This window comes from Pollachius pollachius (genome assembly GCF_949987615.1).
Source record: "Pollachius pollachius genome assembly, chromosome: 3".
In the NCBI taxonomy this organism is placed as follows: domain Eukaryota; kingdom Metazoa; phylum Chordata; class Actinopteri; order Gadiformes; family Gadidae; genus Pollachius; species Pollachius pollachius.
In genome coordinates this window covers 41,738,105-41,759,226 of record NC_136936.1, presented here as the reverse complement: position 1 = coordinate 41,759,226, position 21,122 = coordinate 41,738,105, and the positions used below count along the sequence as shown (strand labels likewise).

The 21,122-nt window shown below is 46.6% G+C and overlaps 1 protein-coding gene across 1 annotated transcript; it reads right to left on the bottom strand.

The window, feature by feature from the left end:
- Nucleotides 1–1,482: 1,482 nt before the first annotated feature.
- trappc10 (trafficking protein particle complex subunit 10) lies at nucleotides 1,483–20,912 on the bottom strand. Its single transcript, XM_079731424.1, has 23 exons — nucleotides 20,760–20,912; nucleotides 19,378–19,459; nucleotides 18,991–19,126; nucleotides 16,155–16,354; nucleotides 15,541–15,736; nucleotides 14,910–15,021; nucleotides 13,996–14,243; nucleotides 13,446–13,592; nucleotides 12,312–12,426; nucleotides 10,752–10,828; nucleotides 10,460–10,551; nucleotides 10,203–10,343; nucleotides 9,670–9,779; nucleotides 9,035–9,570; nucleotides 8,714–8,855; nucleotides 8,198–8,356; nucleotides 7,345–7,574; nucleotides 5,901–6,001; nucleotides 5,502–5,625; nucleotides 4,905–5,069; nucleotides 4,490–4,670; nucleotides 3,715–3,909; nucleotides 1,483–2,973 (listed from the first exon to the last, which is right to left on the bottom strand). Exons 1-23 carry the CDS (start codon nucleotides 20,818–20,820, stop codon nucleotides 2,726–2,728), a joined length of 3,798 nt encoding a protein of 1,265 aa, XP_079587550.1. The 5' UTR covers nucleotides 20,821–20,912; the 3' UTR covers nucleotides 1,483–2,725.
- Nucleotides 20,913–21,122: the final 210 nt, after the last annotated feature.

Genomic DNA, 21,122 nt, shown 5'->3' with positions numbered 1-21,122 from the left:
GTTCCTGGTGTGGGTTCTGCGCGCCGACGGGAGCGCGGTGAGCAACGGCAGCGTGGGCTCGCGGACCCGGCGGACGGACGTCTTCGGCCTGTCGGCGGGCGGACACGCGTACCGCGTGTGCGTGAGCGCGCAGAGCACGGCGGGCGCGCTGTCGCACACGCGCTGCGTGAACGTCACCACCCCCGTGGACGCGGAGGCCATCGCCATGCACGTTCTGTCGGGGGCCAGCGGCGTCCTGCTGCTGGCGGCCGTGGTGCTGAGCCTGTGTCTGTACCGGCAGCGCGAGAGGAGGAGGAGGAGGAGGGGAGAGGCGTCGCGTGGTGAACCCACGCACCTCCTCCCCGCGGCGCACGCCTTCCAGGACCAGCGCCCAGCATGCAGCATGGTGTCCATCGCCAACCCCGCCTACACGCCCGCTAGTGAGCAGAGAGCGCCCGCGGCTGACCAGTGTGCCCACAGAGCGCCAGCCAAGAAATCTGCCAATGTGTGATAGGATCTAGGGGTTGTGGTGATTGCAGTTGGGTCTTTTTCTTTCTTGTTATAGTCACGCCTGCACTATGTAACTTTATACCGCAGCTATTTACTGCATCAAATGCCCGAACTGGAGGGTTTGTCATACATAAAACGCACCCATCCATGAGTCAATCCATCTGTATTATATTATTAATATTATTTCAGCTATACCTGCAGCTACAATCCAAGCCGCCAGAGGCTGCTAATTGACAAACATCGTGCTGGTTTAAATCCAGGGTTAATAAATCTACTAGATGGAGATTTGTTTTTCACAATTATTTTTTCTTATTTTAGTCAGTAGTTGATATATTATCTTCATATTTTGCAGGTAAAAATGTTAAGCCATTATGACTGTGGGACTACCTTTGAGTCAAATACTAACAATTAAGTTTTTTTTATTCAAATATATGATAAATGAACGAAGAAAAATTATATATGAACTGCCCGTTTTCCCCAAAAAATATCACCATCTCTCAAACAGCTTCGGGAGACAGTGTGCGGGGCAGCGAACCAAAGCCATAACCAAAGGTTAACTAACAAGTGCTTGGTTTGGAAAGTGAAGGGATATTGTTTGTGTCGGGTTGAATACATGTACTCATACTGTTTAGACCTCACTGCTGTAAGTCACAGGTTAGGCCAGGTGTAGAAGTTGGGCTATGGAAATTGACTACAGATGTTTATTGTTTCATATAGCGTGTTAAAAAATTGATGTTATGCTAGGTCTTGGTAAAGGTCAGGCTGGTGATACATCTTACTGAATAATAAGTGAATAAGTTAAACAGCAGTTTTCAGGAATACTACATACTTACTACGATGAGATATTGAGTATCTCACTTTCTGATTTCTTTGTATTCCAATTAAAATATATTTGCACAAGTTTGACAACTTGCTTGGCATTTTGAAAGAGTAAAAAAATCAGTAAGTTATAAAGTTATATTTTTATTTTATTTTTTATTTACAAAACCCCACTGCACAAAGTCAACTCCAATGCTTTTTTTTAATATATACTTGGAAATCATAGATTTTGTTGAAGATTGAAATCACATTTATTTACAGACCAGTATGTACAGTGCCCAGAGAAATGGAGTATAATTACAATGTGGTGAGGAAGGGCTTTTACGGTCAGCTAGAGCCAGCTTCGAGGTGACACTCTGTTCCATGAGTAATCCTTTCATTCATTTCTACCAAGTCCTACAATACGTGTGCATAGCTCAGACACAGATTCAGCAATGCTTACGCACCCCTTGAGACACACACGCACTAGATATACACAAACTATAAAATGGACAAAGACAATATAGAGAGATATTGTCCACTGGCTCATCCTTAGTTTTAAGAATCACTCACTAGATCACACATATTCCTATGAGGACATAGAGACACACCCACACCCACGCACACACACACACACACACACACAAACACACACACACACGCACACACACACACACACACACACAGTCAAAATACAGTACTTCAGTAGTCGAGCAACTCCCAGTAGTCTTGCGTTACAGACAGGCTATGTGGGGCTTTGGTGCATCTGAATTCTAGCATTTTTCTTCAAGGGAGGCGGACACTGTTCCTGCATTAGCCCTTGCCACGAATGTCTGGCACAGGGTTTGGCAACAGGTGGCCGCAAAGCATCACGGGACAGCGAACATTCATAGTTCCACAGAGCGGGAAGGGGTGGGACTTTGTTTGTCGCGTATGAGATGAGCGGTCAAATATATAGATCTCTAGATTGTGTTAATGTGCTAGGTGGGGAAGTGCGTGGGTGGGGGGTGGGGGGGGAGTGATGGAGGGATGAGGGTGGGGTGACGGGGACGGTGGGGACGGTGGGGGAGGAGGTCAGCAGTAGCAGCAGATGTCCTTCGTCCGTCGCGAGTGTTCTTGGGGGACGTCTCCGTTGACGATAAAGTGTCCTTCTTGCAGGGGTTGGGGGCTTCAAAAGGGGGCTGGAGGGGGTGGGGTTGAGGGGGTCCAGCGACCCAGACTTCCAACCCCCCCCCCCCGCCAAGTGCTCAAGGCCAGCTCAGTGCCGTGTAAAGGTGGGAGGAGAAGGGGGGGGACGCGAGGTGAGGTGAGGTGGCGTCGGGCGGTGAGGACATCAGGACGGAGCTGGTAGGAGGGGGGGCGGGGTGGTAGTAGTAGTGGTAGTAGTAATAATAAGTCCAGTCACCGGGTGGGTGGGGGCCTGGGACGGGGGGGGCTGTCACGTGGCGTTCACCTCCATGATGTGGTCGTCGGTGGCGGGCAGCACCAGCACCTGCTGGGCGTGGCTGTGGTTGAACACCTGCCCCGGGCCGAAGGGCTCCAGGCGGGGCATGGGCAGGCCCCGCTGCTGCTCGCCGCTGCCCAGCGAGTGCACGCTGCCGCGGCTGCGGATGCTGGCCGTGTCGCCCTGGGGGTCGTCCAGGTTCTTGTCCAGGAGGGAGAGGGTGTCGTTCTCCACGCAGCTGTCTGTGGGGCAACAGGCAGCGGGACAGGCGGTCAACAGAGTTCAAACGCAGGTAAGGATGGGTCATCAGTGCTGCTATTAGGTATTTTCCCTCAAAAGGAATACACTAGACATAACGCAAAAAATAAAAGGGGGAGATGTGCAAAAATGAGGGCTAACGTAACCACCCCGATGGCGAGAATGAGGAAGGTTTGCCTACACTCGTACAGTACATGACATTTGTCAAGCCACGTCTAAACGCAAGACCTCTAACGATCTCCTCCGATCCGACCCAATCGAACTGGCTAGTGTCATTGTGGTCAAGGCAGTGCTGGGCAATGGAGCAGGACTGCTTTTGTGGCCGAACACAGACCAAAGCGTTGCATATCATATGAATAACAATAATTTAAGTAAATTCACAAGAACATTCAACAATTATGATATTGTTATTGAGATAGTAAATTATTAGTATTGTGATAAAGAGTTCAGCCCAAAATAAATTGCATATAGAAAATGACGTAATATTTCTTTATCATAGCACTCAAAGCAATTGACATTGCTCATATAATGAATTTTATTTCTGATTAATTTTATTAATGATTCTCACACTTTTTAGCCAATACATCGCCATGGCTCAATCCTCAATGCACATACTGCGGGTCGCTTTGGACGAAAGCGTCAGCTCAACACATGTAATGTCACGTAATGGCCCAGCCCTGGGTGGAGGTCTGTTAGTACACACATCGGGGTGGGGGGGGACTCACCAGGGTCCGGCTGGATGGCCTGCGTGGCCGTGTGCGGCAGGTACTTGAACACCTTGATCTTTGGGAAGGGCAGGTGGCCGGCGAACAGGGGCATGACCTCGATGTGTGCCCTGTGCGTGGCGTTGGCCGCCACGGGCATCGACACCATGCCGGAGCTCTTGCCGCACACCGCCCAGTTGCTACTGCTGTCGGCCACTGTATGATGGGGGGGGCAGGGTCGTTAGGAATAGCCATACCCGCAAACGATGCGATTCGTCAGTTTAGCTACACATCCCTCTGTTCGCAAAGGCTGAGCCACTTTTGTTTTACGTGTTGGTTAGTGTTGATTGATCGGCCTGCCATTTACTGTCTGAATTGTCACAAGAAAACAGAGCTGAAAGGGATGACTTAAATTAGCTGGTAGCTGGGCCACAGCTTTTAAAATCAGTTGAAACCAGCAGGTCATCCTCCAACACCTCTGTCATTCAAATACCATACAATACCAGCCCATGGGTCATAATGTAATGGATAATCTACAGGGAGACAATATCGCTACATAATCCCCAAAATTCAAGTTCTGTTTATTTATTACAGTTCGCTGTACATTCCCCCACTTATTACACAGCTACTTATTGAAGAAATGAACAATTTCACATAAAATATACAAACAAAAAATATTTGATGGATTTAAAAAATATATTATTAGGCCCGTGGTCGTGTAATACTGCCACCAATACAATGTGGGGCGGGGACACAATCCTCACAGTTATAAAACATTAGATGTAGGCTTCCTTACCTTCATACATGAGCTTTGTGGTCCGGAGGCCGTCTGAGTCGGTCTTGCCCTCCTCTGCCAGCTCTCCCTCAGCGGGCTCTGTCAGCCTTGTGATGCACACCTCCAGCCCACAGAGGGTGCCAGAGCGACACTGCTGCTCCCCGGTCGCAGGGAGGATCTCAGCCCGCACGCTGTACAGGGTCTGGTGAGGGTCAAACAACGCCTTAATGGAAACTCACGTCTTACTTTTCCATTTCCATAACGGTACAGTTGTACTGAGATGGCACAGAGCCTGAACCGGAAAAACAAACAACTGATCTGTCTTTGCATTATTCTCACGGGGAGGCGTACCCTGATCTGATTACATCACCACCGGGAATGTGTTTGTGTGCACCTCTCATTAAAAGAGGGAGCGTGAAAGGTGACCGCTGCTTACGGTGACTCTCTCCAGCTGGAACTGGTAGAGGAAGGGCTTGAAGGAGGAAGCGGGCTGGCCCAGTGGGGAGAAGCTGGCAGAGAACACGCACTGGAGACACGAGGGCAGGTCCGTCTTCCACCGCACCTCCCACAGACAGAACACGCTCTGCTTACTGCACACCAGCTGGACCGACACAGACACAGCCACACACACACACACACACACACACACACACACACACACACACACAACGTTAAAGAGGACCAAACAGTGATGCTTTTGGTATGCGAGATCAACATCATTTTTGTCGTCATCTTTTAAAAAGGTCAAGACAAAAAGGGGCACAGAAAAGTCTGAATTTTTTATAGATACACCTTTAAAGGGGTGTAGTAATTTGAGTGACCCAGTCAAGAAAGCTTTTTTTAAATACAAATACCTTTATCCAGATGACCTCTAGTCTACAGTGTCCTTACAATGGCCTTTGAATTAACGATGAAACGGATGATGTCATTACAAACTATTTCGGCATAGTCATTTTCAAAGTAAAGGAAACATAAATAAGAAATGAAATAGCCACAAACTAAGTAAGATAAGGAGTGAGTTTGTGATGGCCACCTGCTGTGCTTTAGTGTTGAGGGACTGCAGCTCCAGCGACGCCTGCTGCTTCTCCGACAGACTCAGCTCAGCCAGCTGGAAGCTGGCGTCCGACACGTTCTGCACGCACACCTGGATGTACTTCCTGAGAGGGTCAAAAGGTGATGCATCAAGAGGGAGGGTTTCAGCAGAGCAAATTATGTGCATTCAAATAGCGCGGTGCAGGAATAAACACGAAAGATCGAAAAATGTCATAAAAAAAGAAAAGTCATTGTTTATACAGGGCAGCACTTCAGTTTGACTGCAAGTGCCAATCCCCACTAATGCCCCAAGAGGTTCATGGGTGCATTTCCAATATTGGCGGCACAAGCATACAATCGTAACATTTGATATGTATTCTCTAACCAACGGGCTGCTCACCTGCTGCCGGCAGAGAGGAGGGAATGTTTGGTCTTGAAGGGGATGTAGAAGGTGAGGGGTAGCAGCGTGGAGTAGATGGACCAGGGGCAGTCTATAGACATCTAGGGATGACAACAGACACTGTGATTGGTCGATGTCCGCAGGCACTACAATCAATAATCTTTCAATGAGGCTTAAATGTTTTGTGGAGGATTCTGGGAAAGGAAACTGCCAGGCTTGGTTTTGAGGAATGGGAATTGAGCTCAAGATATGCAACTGCGTGTCAATTTGAGGCTTTTAATCAAATACCAGTGTAGCAATTGTGTTGTACACAGTCCACAGTCCACCTAGTTGTCTTTAACTGGGCTCCTCCATAACAAAGATGTTGGAACCGGTTTATTGCCACGGTTGAGTATAATGACACAGCAGGTGTAGCATGCCGCATGCCGTAGGTCTCTTTGAGAGTGTATGTAGGTGATTGCTGGTTTAACCTGTGCACGTTGAGTGCTCATTGTGCATACAGGTGCGCCGCGTCACCCAGCCCCAGAGTCCAACTTGGGCCAGGTGAGGCTTCTTAAACCAGCAAGTCCTTTTTTTTTTTTCTTATTCCTTTTCATCTTTTTCTCCCTTTATTTTTTATAGCATATGTGTAATTTCATTGCATGACTTTCATTATATTGTTTGCATGTACTTCCTCACTATAAATGATACTGTTGTTTTTTTCTCTGTAAAGCACATTGAACTGCTTGATGTAAGAAATGTGCTATACAAATAAAATTGCCTTGTCTTGCCTTAAACCAGCCATTGTTCACAAACACAATCAGTTTCCAGTTTCCACCAATTCTCTACAAAGTATTTGTTTGATAATAAACACAAACTTAAACAGTTAAAGCCTAACTTATTGCAGTTCTGCTTAAGCTGAGCAGAACATTAGCAGACGTATGAGGAGAGGACACACTTTAGTCATAAAACCCTGTCCATTCCCAGCAAATTAACAGACCAGACAATTGCAAGTGTGGGTGTTTGCTACCAAGGCCATGCTGACTTGGTTTATAAATTGCATCTTGAGTTGCTCATATTTTGTTCTCTTTCTCTATCAGCAGCTTACAATTTTACTCTTGGACAGAACAACATGCCAACTGCCCAAATAAATAAAAAGGTGCTTGGTGGGGGGGGGGGGGGGTGCAGACTTTTACATTATGCTTCATGCAGTCAGACTGTTGCCCTGCAGCCTGATATGTACATAGAGAGTGAATGAAGATTTGATTATTTTACACTTTCGTATAATATTTGGGTTAGGCTAACTTTTAATAATTTTTTGGGGACATCATAGTTCAGGCGGCAGGCGTGTGTTGCTTAGGCCCTCAGCTGTATGGTGCGGTGGGAAACCCTGATATTATGTATATTGCACTGTGCATAGAGCCTCTGTGAAAGCAAAAAGACAGGGTGGGAGTGTGGAACTCACCCGTTGGTCGATGGCCGTCATCGGGGTGTCGGGGTGGCTGTAGCTGCGGGGCCGGTGGCGCACCTCCCCGTTGGTGAGCCTCTCGTTGGGGGGCCGGTCGGGCCCCGGGGGGATGACGCAGAGCACCTCCAGGTGGAACTCCAGCGTGTGGTAGGGAGGGGTGGGGGGCAGGCTGATGCTGGTCACCTTCTCCGAGGACTGGATGGACAGGGAGCTCTCGCCCACACATTCTACAGACAGACAGACAGACACACACACACACACACACACACACACACACACACACAGATTAAATAAGTAAAAGAAGAAGGGTTGAACCCAAGTAGGGTTGAAAATCTAATTAATTATTCAAAAGTGTTGTCTGAGTATTTCCTTTCCTGTGTGTCTGTCTGTATGTGGGTGTGTGTCTGTATATGTCTGTCTGTATACGTGGGTGGGTCTGTCTGTCTGTCTGACTGGCTGTCTGTATACGTGGGTCTGTCTGTCTTCTGTAAATGTGGGCGGGCCTGTCTGTCTACGTGGGTCTGTCTGTCTGTCTGTATACGTGGGCGGGTCTGTCTGTCTACGTGGGTCTGTCTGTCTGTCTGTCTTTCTACGTGGGTCTGCCTGTCTACGTGGGTCTGTCTGTCTACATGGGTCTGTCTGTCTTTCTACGTGGGTCTGTCTGTCTGTCTATGTGGGTCTGTCTGTCTGTCTGCCTACGAGGGTCTGTCTGTCTTCGTGGGTCTGTCTGTCTGTCTATGTGGGTCTGTCTGTCTGTCTGTCTACGTGGGTCTGTCTGTCTACGTGGGTCTCTCTGTCTACGTGGTTCCTTACTGTCTGTATTCATGTGTGCGTGCGGCTGTGCCCTCACCATTGGTGGGGCTGAGGATGGAGGCCTTGCAGGCGGCGGAGGGCAGCAGGGGCATGGCGTCGCTGTTGCTGAGCTGCAGCGCGTCGCCCTTCTTCACGGCGTAGTGGCCCGTGAGCAGGGTGAACCTCACGCTCTGGGGCAGGCCGGCCAGCAGCGGCTCTGCACGGCCACAATAGTCAGGCAGAGTTGTTCAGGAACCGCAGTTAAGACAGAAACCGCATGCATTCTGCCACTGACTTTGTTATTGGTTTCGGAGACTTTAATGAGTCCGAGGGTGTGGCAAAGGCTCAACACAATGAACAGCAATCATCTTTTGTCGTCCTGTCAGAGCAAATGTCATGCAGTGCTTCTTGATCTATCTCTTATGACGTGCGAGTGCATCTTCAGCATCTTTGCGTTTCAGTGTCTATAAGTGAGTTGATCAGACATATCTTGATCTCTATTTTGCATTTGGAGGTCTGGCCCTAAATACTTTGGATCTAATCCGATCAAAAGGCTGAAGCCAGGGACACTGACCAGAGAGAGGCTCCACGGTGAGCTGGGGCTCCTGGGAGTACACCTCGTACTGGATCAGTGGGTAGATGTGGGGCAGCACAAACTGGACCTGGCCCACTGTGGCACACAGCTGCCTCAGGGTGTACGTGCCCGGGTCACCGCTCTGAAAGCCAAACACAAAAAGAATGGCATATTTATGAGAACGCATTGTAAGGGAATAAAGGGAAGAGCTGAATAATAGAAATCAGAAGGAGGAGGATGGAGCCAAAGGGAAACAGAGCAACGTAGAAGACGCCAACAGCGTTCAGTTCGCAGTGGGAGCCACACAGACACTGCTCTTACCGGCGCCGTGAACACGATGGCGTTGTTCCCGGGCTCCAGCGTCACGTCCTGCACCTTCAGCATCTGCGCTCCGTCGTCCACGGCGACGGAGGGCGGGCTGACGCTGTTGGCCGTATCGGGCGACAGGCCGCTGTCGTGGCGCCGCATGACCAGGTGGGTGTTCTTGCAGACGATGCCCGTGGAGTTGAGCGAGTTGTCCGAGGGGCTGCGGTCCTGGATCTCGTCCAGCTCCAGCGAGGGCGTGGTGGCCGAGGCCGGCACGGCGTTCCCCGAGGAGTGGGGCTGGGTGAAGTGCACCGTGCCCGGGTTGGTTTGCCTCGGCGGGCCCTTGGACCGGCCGTGGGTGCCCGCCTGCTCCAGGCTGAAGTGGATGCTGGCCGAGAGCTGCTGGAGGCACACGGCCACGGGCATCAGGCAGCGCAGGCTCAGCTCCACCTGCAGGACGGCGCCCGAGTGCACGGAGGCCGTTGACGGACGGAACTCCAGCCGCGTGAGCTGGGCGAAGGCGGTCATGCTGAGGGTGACTTTCTGAGGGGCTGATGGAGGAAGGGAACAACATACGACGATTAACTTAGATGCAATGTGTGAGCTCATGAACATTTCAGGGGGGCTTTGTAGCAGACGTGCACACTTACACTTGTCTGTTGATTTGCTTGCAAAGGACAGGATTTCCTGACAGAACTTTTTCCTCTCCTCGTCGGTTAGATTTGCATCACCCGCCAACAGGGCGCACGTCTGCAGATAGCTACATAGCTTGTCAAGGAAATCTGTTCAGACGCTTTTTCGATTCAATGCTCAAAGTGAACCGGTGGAAAACCAATTGTTTCTCATTCAATTTGTGTTGTTATACAAACATTTCCTCATGAGTTATACCGAACATAATAATAATAATAATAATAATAATAATAATAATAAATTGGATTTATATAGTGCTTTTCTATGACTCAAAGTCGCTTTACACTGAGGGACAGTGGTATAACAAGCAACAGACATACAGCAATGAAACACGGGTGGATTGGGGGGGGGGGGGCTAAGAGAAGGCAGAAGAGCAAAGATGGGTATTGGGTCCTCCCAGGTTGTCGTCAACACCTGGGAGGCCATTTACTCTGCGATCCTGGAATCCTCCACACGTATTTAATGTGACGGCCAAGGTCTTTGACAAGGATACTCCTCCGTCCTCCCCAGCAGCTTCTGGCACGCTGCGATGTTTTTCCTGGTGTGCGTGACAGGCAAGCTCCACCCCTCCGACACGTAGGACTTCAGGGCTTCCTGGAGGAAGACCTCGGCCCGTTCGGGTTCCCCTTTCCTCCTGATCCCACACACACACACACACACACACACACACACACACGACGGCTGAATAAATAGGAAGTGGACAGGGAAGTTGATCTGCTGCAACACACAATGGGACTGTCTCTTCCTCACATGTAGAACTCAGCGAGGCTTTTCCCCACCAGCCTGGCTGACCTCAGCCTGTTGATTTCCTTGTACATCTCCATGGCAGCGTGAGAAAGCTCCTGGAAGATGAAGGAAAAGGAAAAAGCAGAAGGAAAAGAAAAGGGGAAGAAATTGGGTGGTAAAAAGGGAAGGGGGAACATTTGTTTAGTTCTGAAAATGACTTCAAGGACAAATGTTCATGTGTGGCAGCGTGTCTTGTGACTTTGTGTAAAGATATTGAAATCGTGTCTTTGCTGAAGCAAACCATAAGACCACTCACGAGGTAGTGCCTCTCGAAGGCCACCACGGACGATAAGGCCTCTTTGAGCTTCTTGTAAGGGCTCAGCAAGCTGTTGACTGTGGCGAGGAAAAAACAAGGTATGTTTAACCATTTATTTTAGCGAACGATAATATATATAATATAATGTAAACCAAGATACACAAAGGGTGTTCTTAATAATTGGGAGCATATCACACCCGTTCTTGCTTCCCTTCACTGGCTGCCAGTACAACAAAGGACCATTTTTAATATTGTTCTTATGGTGTTCAAAGCCCTCAATGGTCAGGCCCCATCTTATATATCAGACCTTTTACACCCACACTCAGCCACTAGGTCCCAAAGATCCTCTAATAAGGGTCTTCTACACATCCCCCGCTCCAGACTGAAACAAAAAGGTGACCGGGCCTTCGCTGTAGCTGCTCCGCTCTTGTGGAACTAACTGCCACCCGACATACGTGATGCCCCCTCCATTTATGCCTTTAAATCAAGGCTCAAAACCCATCTGTACAACCTTGCTTTCCCTCCCCATTAACTATCTGACCCCTGCGCTACTGCCTTTGTTTGTGTGTGGATGTCCGGTTTTATGTATTTTATTCTAATGTTGTTGTTATTTTGCCTTCATGTTTGCCTACTGAATGCACTATGTACAGCACTTTGGTCAGCACAAACTGTTATAAATGTGCTTTTATAAATAAATTTTACTTACTGACTTTACTAATATTAGTTCCTCCCACATGTCTATAAAGAACTTTTTAAAGGTTATTGTTGAATAGGGATATTGGGAAGGAGACCAGCAGCTAGGGAAGCAACTACAGTGTTTAAAAGAACAAGTATAAAATCCATATAAATAAACGTGGTCACTTATGCCTCTTTTCCACCGACAGTACCAGCTCAACTTGCCATGACTTAGCGTGGCACGACTTGGTTTGGTTCCAGGCACGTCGTGTTTCGATATAGAATAAATTACCTCTTCAACGTGGGCAGGTCGTCATAGCACGCATGCGCGAAACTGCAATTACGTTGCGCGAAACTGCAGTTACATTATCCACGCAACACTTAATTAGACAGGGCTATACACAGGAGCGTCTCCACCTCTGTCACAGTCCACGGCGTGTTCTTGCGCGCTGATCCCGCCATGTTCAATAATCAATCACTATTGTTGACTGAACGCTGATGCTAGTATTTAAAGATGTCGGGTGTCGGGTGTCAAGCCCGGAAGTCTCGCTCTTCATTATTCGTCCGGTGGCGTCACTCTCTGACCAATCAGTGGCCAGCAGCCTGTTTACGTTACACCAAAGTATCAGATCAGCTCTCTTGGAACCTCGACGGAGGTAAGACTAAAAAAGTACCAAGTACCTCATTTTGGTAATCGAAACGCAAGAAAAGGCGGGCCAAGTCGAGTCAAGTTGAGCTGGTACTATCGGTGGAAAAGGGCGATTAGACAACAATCAAATTATTTTATTGGTCTTCCAGTTGAGTTGTAAGGATGAGCTGCAAGGGTTAAGTGGTACAGTCTGGTTGACAGGGTCAAAGTGTGACGTGCACATGAAGCACTCTTACTGGTCTCGGGTCTCTCATCGCCCAGGCCTGCCAGCAGGTCCACAGTCCGGTTCAGATCTTCCGAGGTCGGACCCTTCTCTGACACCAGGCCGCAAAGCTCGCCCAGGCACTTGAGCTTTAGAGGGACACAATTAGGGCAGAGTTAGAAAAATATAAGAAAATTAAACTGAACGATTTGATATATATTCTTTTATTATTTCATTATTTACATTATTTTTAAATGTTCATAAATTTTTATGAGCTTTAAGTTTGTTAGACTCAAGTTGTTTCAGGGTGTTTTGGGGAACTACAAAATAGCAGGGAGGGATAATTATGGAAATTGATACTAATCCACCAGTGGCAGCATTATACTTTGAAAGCTGGTGGGCATCATGTTTTGGACTACAAGGGCAGAAGGAAAGGATGCAAAGCCAATTAGTCAAATCAGGCCTACTCTTGATTTGTAAAACTAAATAAAAAAATCTGGGACTAGCATTGTTGAGGGACTTAATTAATATGTGGATCAAGTCAATCCTCCTCGCGGGCCCCGCTGCTCGGCCGCGGGCTATGGAAAGGCCATTATAACCGAACGGAGCCGCACTGTACCGCAACGAACAGTAGCGCACCGCTCGGTGGAAACGAGGCATACGACTGAGTGGGTTTGTTGGTTTTTTAATAGGTCTATGGTTGGTTCTCAGAGCCTAGACTTAAGGGGATAACCCCTCCCTCAAGGCTACTCCACAGCCAGGGCTCCTGCTTATTGGTTCATAGCGCAGCCAACAGATGTAGGCGGGATCCAGATCCCTTAGCTAGTCACACCCACTCAGAGGAGCACTTTCCTCCTCTCTCCAATTGAACCCCATGTCATTCACCGGCCGCCAACACTTTCGGGGAAATTAATGGGAGTCAATGGAGGCTGAGGGAGGAACGTCCTCCCTGAAGTAATTGTCAATAGGCAATGGGGGGTGCTAATGTCCCTTTACAGAGGGAAACAAACAAATTACATATACAAAGGCATTAAAGTAGTCATATTTAAGGGCATTAATTCTTTAGTAGTCTGGGCAAACTCAATTTTCTTATTCTCAACAATGTTAAGGAGGATCTTCCTCCCTCTCCTCACTGGAGAAGCCTCCACTGGCACAGCCCCTCCGTTACCTTGTCTGTAGCGTAGGCCCAGAGGCCCACCATGTGCGAGCAGTTGGCGGCCAGCTGGGCCGGGTCACAGCAGCCCTCGATCCGGTGCAGAACCTCCAGGCAGCTGAGGAACACCCAGCAGTCCAGAGCCCCCTCCAGGACTGACACCTAAACAACATCGTCGTCAGCATCATCAACATCCCCATAAAGCATATTGTTAGCCTCATATGGAAATTGTCAAAAACAAGTCAACTTGATGACTTAGGCAGAGAGTGATTATTGAATGTAAAAAGCACTCTGATTGGCTTAGGATATAGCCAATGAGGCACTGTGAATCAGCAGCGTTAGGAGAGTAGAGTTAGGTAAATTATCACAATTTGGCCAAAATATGACTTTTGCTATGAGGCACTTATGCTATGAGGCCAACGATATTTGAATAGAATCACGCAAGTCAGCCAGCTCTACACTTTAGCAGAAACAGAGGGAAACCGAGCGGAGTTCTCTATTAATCCATTTAATCGCAGCAGAAAATGGAGAAACAGAAGAGGCTGAGGCTATGCTTAACACACACCTCCAGCAGGTGGAGCTCCTGCACACAGTTGTGGAGCAGCTCCAGGGCCCGCTGCGTGACCTCCCAGGGCCTCTGCAGGAAGATGAGCAGGGTGCACTGGCGGGAGAACAGGTAGCTCCGGAGGTCCAGCAGGCTGGCCTCGCCCCGCTGGATGCTGTCCCGCTTCTCCATGTCGATGGGCCGCCGCAGCAGCAGCCCGCTCCAGTTCTGGACCGGCGCGCAGAAGGAGCCCAGCCAGTTGGCGCCGTCTGTTTGGGGCGGGGGGGGTTGGAAGGAAATGCAATGCAAATGGAGGATGTGAATAATATGAATAACCGGTAACTAACGTATAGTTTCTTTCTTATTTAACCTGTTTAAACTTTATTCAGATTTGACTCATTGAGGTTGAGCACTTCTTTAGCGCAGGACAACTATTACTATTACTTTTGGCTCATTTTCACATTCAAATCTTTCACTTGTTCAACAAAGTAAGTAAGAAAAGAAAGGTAGAGATCGATTGAAGAGAACGAAACTTAAAAACATCCCCTACAGCTGAATGCTTTTTGGTGTCTGATGACCACTTGTCCATGCTGGCAGGCTCTACATTTGAACCATGTTTTTATTCTTGAAATGTTACTGCATCATATGAAGCCCACAACCCACATCTGGCTAGTGGGTTTTACCAAATCAAAGTAAAAAAACAGATAGATTACACGTGGCAGTTATTCTCTGTTTGTATCAGTACTAATTAGTTACGACAATGTACACACTACATTCTAAATGATGTACAATGCATTCGTGCCGACATTGTAGAATGCAATTTAAGCCTATAAGACTTTACATCATATTCTCACTGATATGACAACACTAAGATATTGAGATCGGAACCCATCCAGCAAACAAATGTGTTAATTATCAGGAATTGTTTACTGTACCTCCCGCTCCAAAGTTGAGGACGTACTGGGTGAAAAGGGCATCCAGTTCATCGTATTGAACCAAGGCATCCTCGAACTGCTGCAGCATCTCAAACACAAAGGCCAGCTCTTCCTACATAACACACACAACATATGGTCATTACCATTTGGGTAGAACCATGCAAGCGGTCTTGTTTTATCATTCAGATAGACACGCTCCCCCTATTGCCCGTCCTTTGGATTGCCTTCATGGTTTACTTACAGCTGATAGCAACTTTAACAGCTTTAACAACTTTAACACCAAGTCATCACATTCGTGTATACGCCAGGGTAGGAATTGTACTTTTTTTTTTTTTAAACATTATTTGCCCACGTGTTATATATTTTAGGGTTACTTTGATCATTTCAAGGCTAATTTGATTAAATAATTGGAAACGCCTTTCTTCTTACATGGAAGGCCAATATTTTTATGTCAAAATAATGGTCTGATTAATCAACTTTGAAAATATTAATTATATTAATTAGATGCAGATACAGAGTGAAATACAGCCGTTAACTCTTTTTTGACTGAGGCTTTGAGTCATCCCGATTTCAAAGGAAAACTTGAAAAAGAAAAATGTTGGGCCAAATGCGCCAGCTGCATCCCGCACACCTGCACCATGAAGTACTCGCAGAAGCTCCAGCCGGGCTGCGTGCGCTTCTCCCGCAGCGTGCGCATGTCGTCCTCGAAGCGGCCCAGGTTCTTGGTGAAGGACATGAGCAGCAGGGTGCGCAGCTTCAGCAGGAAGGAGCTCCACGACTCCTGGGACCTGGACGAGTCCTTCAGGGGGTCCGACAGTACCACGCACCTGGAGGACGGGAGCAAGGACGGGTTAGGGCTTGGACGTTCACTGTGCCTCTGAGCAAAGCCCCCCTCCCCCGTGAATGACACATTATTGGAATACAAAACATATGACTAAATAAATATATGGCCTGCTATCTGTATAGTGCTATACAGATAACATTTAATTTAACTGAATAACTCAATGCATTTGCGAAAAGCTGCCCCTTGGACATGGGTATTTAAAGGTGACATATAAATGACATATGGTAGACTGATTTTTTTTTTTTTTCAAAAACGGCTTTTAACGGCTAATCACACTCACAACTGGAGTTATAATAGGTGTGTATTTATAAGAAGTTTTCAAGAAAAACAAGTGAATTTTGAAATCACTGATTGGACTTGATCCTGCTGTCCGGGTAGGACTCACCCGCCCCCCCCCTTACCTGTCGTTCTGCTTGTTGCAGAAATCATTGCGGATCTTGTCCACGATGGAGGAGCGAGGCAGGATGTTGGTCTTGTTCTTCTTCTTGGCGTCGTTGGTTTCCACGACGACGATGACCCAGTCGACCGAGCCGTGGCCGCGGAGGCTGTTCTGCCAGCGCGTCATGTCCTCCTTCACTGACCCCTTGTATGCCTCCGTGTCCTAGAAAGAAAGAGAAGATAGAAATAAAATGTCAGTTATTCATAGCACGTGCGTACCATCGCAGGCCCGTTAGACGATTCCCGGCCTAGTTATGAAAGATTGGAGGAAAAAAGGACTATTCGTTATTCACACACTAATAACTCTGTTGCTGGGGAGAAATCTGTTTGACTGGACTGTTGGTTTTAGGTGATCTCATTAGCTTGGTGTCAGTAGTAAGGGTAGAAAACATGCACAGACCAAACTTTGAAATAGGAGAATAGGCCCTTATATTTTCACCAGGGTTAATGAATATTCAAGGGTAATGCATCAAATCAAACCAGGCTTAAACCAAATATTGACAGAATGCCTCTATGTGCACTGCTCAAACAATTGTTTGTGATAGACAATGATAAGGGTCCATATTTAATTCAGACACATAATGTTTAAATGGCTACATCCACAGTCGATACAAGTAGACATCTCATTTGTGTACTTGACTCAGAAGTGCTTCAGAAAAAAATCCTAGAATGAGCCAGGTTATATCATTGTCATTCACTAGAAAGGAATAAAGCCCAGTTCAGAAAATGTGGGGCAGCATTGAGCCCATACAAAGCAGGTAAGATGTATTATAAAAGAGCAGAATATCAGCACTTGTGTACTACAACAACACCTTTATTTCGCCAACTAGGTCAATACATAATAAGCGGTCTTCCTATCTAGTTTCTTTGTTTCCCCATCTACTTCTGTTTGTGGAACTCTATCAGCTATAATCCCAAATGTGAGGGCTTTGGCAGTCATGATTTGTCTAGGCCTGTTAAGTGCTTTGAGATGGAGATGAATTATAACAGAGGGAAAGTGCTTCAATCTTACACAATTGCCTCTGGTGTGGGGAGAGGCACCCTGGCAAAGTTCCCAGGTTGAACATTTAAAGAAACAACATTGGCCATTATTATCATCCTCTGATTGGAATCAGAATCAGAAAGCTTTGCAGTGACATGAATTGATCATTGTCCATTACTATAAATTCATGGCATTCAACTCCAGTAGAACAGGGGAGCTCTTACACAGTGTCCCTTGATATTTTAAGTGGTTTTAATTCTACAATGTTGGTTGCTTGAAGATCAACAATACATAAACGATAAACACAACAGATTGCAAACATCAGCAGCACGGTTGACCTTGGGTTACACAATCTCTCTGGAGTATAAACAAACCTACCGCTCAAAAAGATTGCATTACTTATTTATTGCAGTAAACCAGCTGATGCATGGGAAGTTCTTCAAAACATTTGCTTGATAAGAAACAGACATGGCCTGCAGCTGATACTATGACTGATTGCTCACAAGCGGCAGCCATGACCACCTGTTTCTCAAGCCTCATGCATAAGAGACTAACATGTAGTTCCCCCAACAGCCTTTGGGTGGTTCACGGTTAAGGGCATTAATTCATTAGTAGTCTGGGCAAACTCAATTTGCAGTGACATGCCACCATTCTAAGTTAATGTATAGAAAATGGATTTCATTCACGTAATGCAAAGTCAATACACTTTGTTCAGTAAGGATCTCAGTGGTAATTCATCTCCATATTATGTGTTCTGTGATACGCTGCTTGACATTTTATATTTCATTCCAAAGTTATGAAGGATTTAATATTTATGAGTTTTAGCAAAAGCCTAGACTTTAGCCATTGAGTGCAAGGCAATGTGCCGAATATGGATGGTTTCCGATGGTGATTGCATAGAAGGGCAAAGTCCTAAGAAGGCCAATCCATACCCTCAAAATAGTTGTGTGTAAACCAATGTGTGACATCACAGACGCTACCATCCATATTTATTAAAGTCTATGATTGCCCCTCAGAAAATGTACATTACGCAGGTCCTTCTTCATTTTAAACACTCCCTTGATTTGCTTTCCGGAATAACAAACTAATGGAAAGTCCAGAAGAAACGCGATTGATCGTGGCACAGGTATGGGTCTCTACTTCTCGCACACCCAGAAGAAAGGTCAACCAAAACTATTCCAGTAGTGGGCAATGTAATGCGGGTGTGCATTATATGTGTTTCATGGGTTTCACCGCTTCCTGAAAAAACATTGCTTCACATCCAAATTTCTGGATAGCTGATCAAGCGGATCGAACAAATCTGTGAATGGTCAGCCCGATTGCCAATGAAAAGACCAGGATCCGGATGAATAGATCTAGACAAGCAAATTCCAATACAGCAAGGATTTGCATGAAAAGATGACATCGTTCACCTTAAGCAAATTGAGTGGAATAAAACAAGCGTGCCCATTATGTTTGGCTCGGTAGCATTACCCAATGACCGCAGACAATGCCTGCAGACAATTTAAAAAATAACCCACTCTTTGTTGCCCTCCGATATCCCAAAGATACGTGATAAACTGGTCAATCCAACTGGTTATTTGTTTTTTATAGTCCCTGGATGTTCACATTCTCAAGCAAATCATCTTAGGTTCACATGATATGAGGTCAAGACAGAAGCACCTTTTAACAAACCATTGGTACAATTTAAGCATAGCCTACATATGTAACATTTACAGGCATACATACAGGCATTTTAATAAATACGAAAAGGCGGTTTCTTGGTGTTTATATACTGTAGGCACTTACATACTGTATAAATCTCTAAGGCTACTCACACAACAGTCCGTCCAGTAGATATGGAGAAAGGGGAAGGTTAGGAGAGCTTTGTTGCCTTCCTTGGGAAGGAGCTCCTCTTTAAACTGCACAAAGTTAGCCTCCAGATGGATCATCTTGGGGGCTCGGCCATAGGTCCTGGACACAAAATGAAACAAGTAGGGTGTTGAGCCTCTATCCCTAACACAATAGTATCTATTAGCTATTCAATTATAGAACCTTTATCCTTAACTGTTTCCACTGTGTAATATTTTGATAAACTATTAATAGGTCCATGATATATACTTGAAACTTCCCATTATCAGTTATCTTTTTATCTATCTATCTATTGATCTATTTATCCATGTATCCCTCACCAACGCCTTAAATTAAACAGCAGGGCTACTCACCTCCTCCATTCCATTGGCTCCCGAGGAAGCTGTTGGGCCAATGGGGTGTAGAGGGATGTAAACAAGGCCTGGTCTCCACCACCTGGAAGGATTGACCCGAAGAAGAGGCACCAGTAGAAAGTCACTTTCCATAAGCAGTGCACGAACGGCTGATATCCAATAAATATCAAATCATCAACAGTCAACTGCACATTAGTTTTAAAATAGCAAACGTTGTGCAACCACACATCATGACAAACACATTCAGCTGCACACTATGTTCTGTAAAACTCAAATGCCAAAGGTCTGGCGTCATATCATCACATGCAGCTAATTATACTTTACAGCCATCTTATTATTATGTCTACGTCACAGACATGTTGGCCAACAACCAAATTAAACTACAGCCAAAGTAAACATCCGATTGGATTAGACTCCATTAACACGCCAACCATAGTTTAATGGAAGATGCATTCGTCTCAGCGTTCTAACCAGACTCATCAATCACTCTGACGGTGATGCTAACCATTACCAGCAGTAAGATTACTTTAACCTAGTTGATCTACGCCTATCTCACAAAATAAAAAAGGACTTCCAAAATGTCTTAATGGAATATCTCTGGAGACGGAAGATCAAAAATGTTCTGTTAGGTGTCAGAACCAGCGTTGCACCACTGGCGTAAAGAACGCCAAAAGCCAGAAAATCGCGTCCTTTTAATGACAGCAGAACTAAATTGACAACGGTTCCACTGCCTAGGGCTTTTGCTTCTGTTTATTCGTCATACAAGTCACATGCTTAAGTACAATTATTTTCAATTAACACTAAGCTTTGGGGAACGTTGACATACATACACACATATAGGGCCGCTCACAACCCGAACGTCTGAATCCTTCAAATAGACCAGCCTGCAATGTAAAGTCGCCCCTGGCCCCTCTAGTGGGGTCAATTCTTAAAATAACCATAGTCGCGTGCAAGCGCCGCCAACAAGGGATTTAGGATTGTATTCTGATATAATGCGACCATATTTACTGGCGAGACCACTGGGCTCCAGCTGTCAGTGGGTCGTTGACTGGGAGCTGCAAGGTGGATTCCTGCTCGGTGACAGCAGGTAACCGAGACTGCAGCAGCGGCTAGTGACGTACCAGGGACGGCTAGGCCTAATGGTCACTTTGGAAAGCTCTTAACTGAAATAACACAATTCATGAAATGTGTACACTCAGCTTTTGCGTATGCCACGAAACAAACGGTTGTAGGCAGCCGAACGTAAGCTCAAATGCAGTCCAAACGCCACCCTAGTCCAACCTAATGTGTGCAGGCTTGCTATCCTCCGCTAGCCTAGCCCGGGTTAGCTGTCAAGGCTCGCAGCAGAAGAGTTCAACAGATCCTCTCGAAGAAACACTCACATGTCACGATCGGCTTGTTTTCCATTGTATAAATGATCGGCTTTTCTTCTTGGGGCTCCATGTGTCTTAGCGATAGCCCCCCATGAACATGACACCCAAACAGCAGCCTGGTTGTTAATAAGTGCTTATGTATGCAGTTGTGTTGAATCGGTGGGGCCCGTGTCCACTTTGCACTTCCTGGAACACCTCAAACACAGAGCACGTCAGCCCTGCGTCATTAAAGGGACAGGACCGTGCATTGGAAGGACCACAAGTGTTTGTGTTAGGTTTTGGTGCAGCAAGTAATCGTCTCTTACACGTGATAGACTCGAGTGATGATTAATTAAAATACATAGCATATAAAAGGGCAGGGCAGTCTTTTCG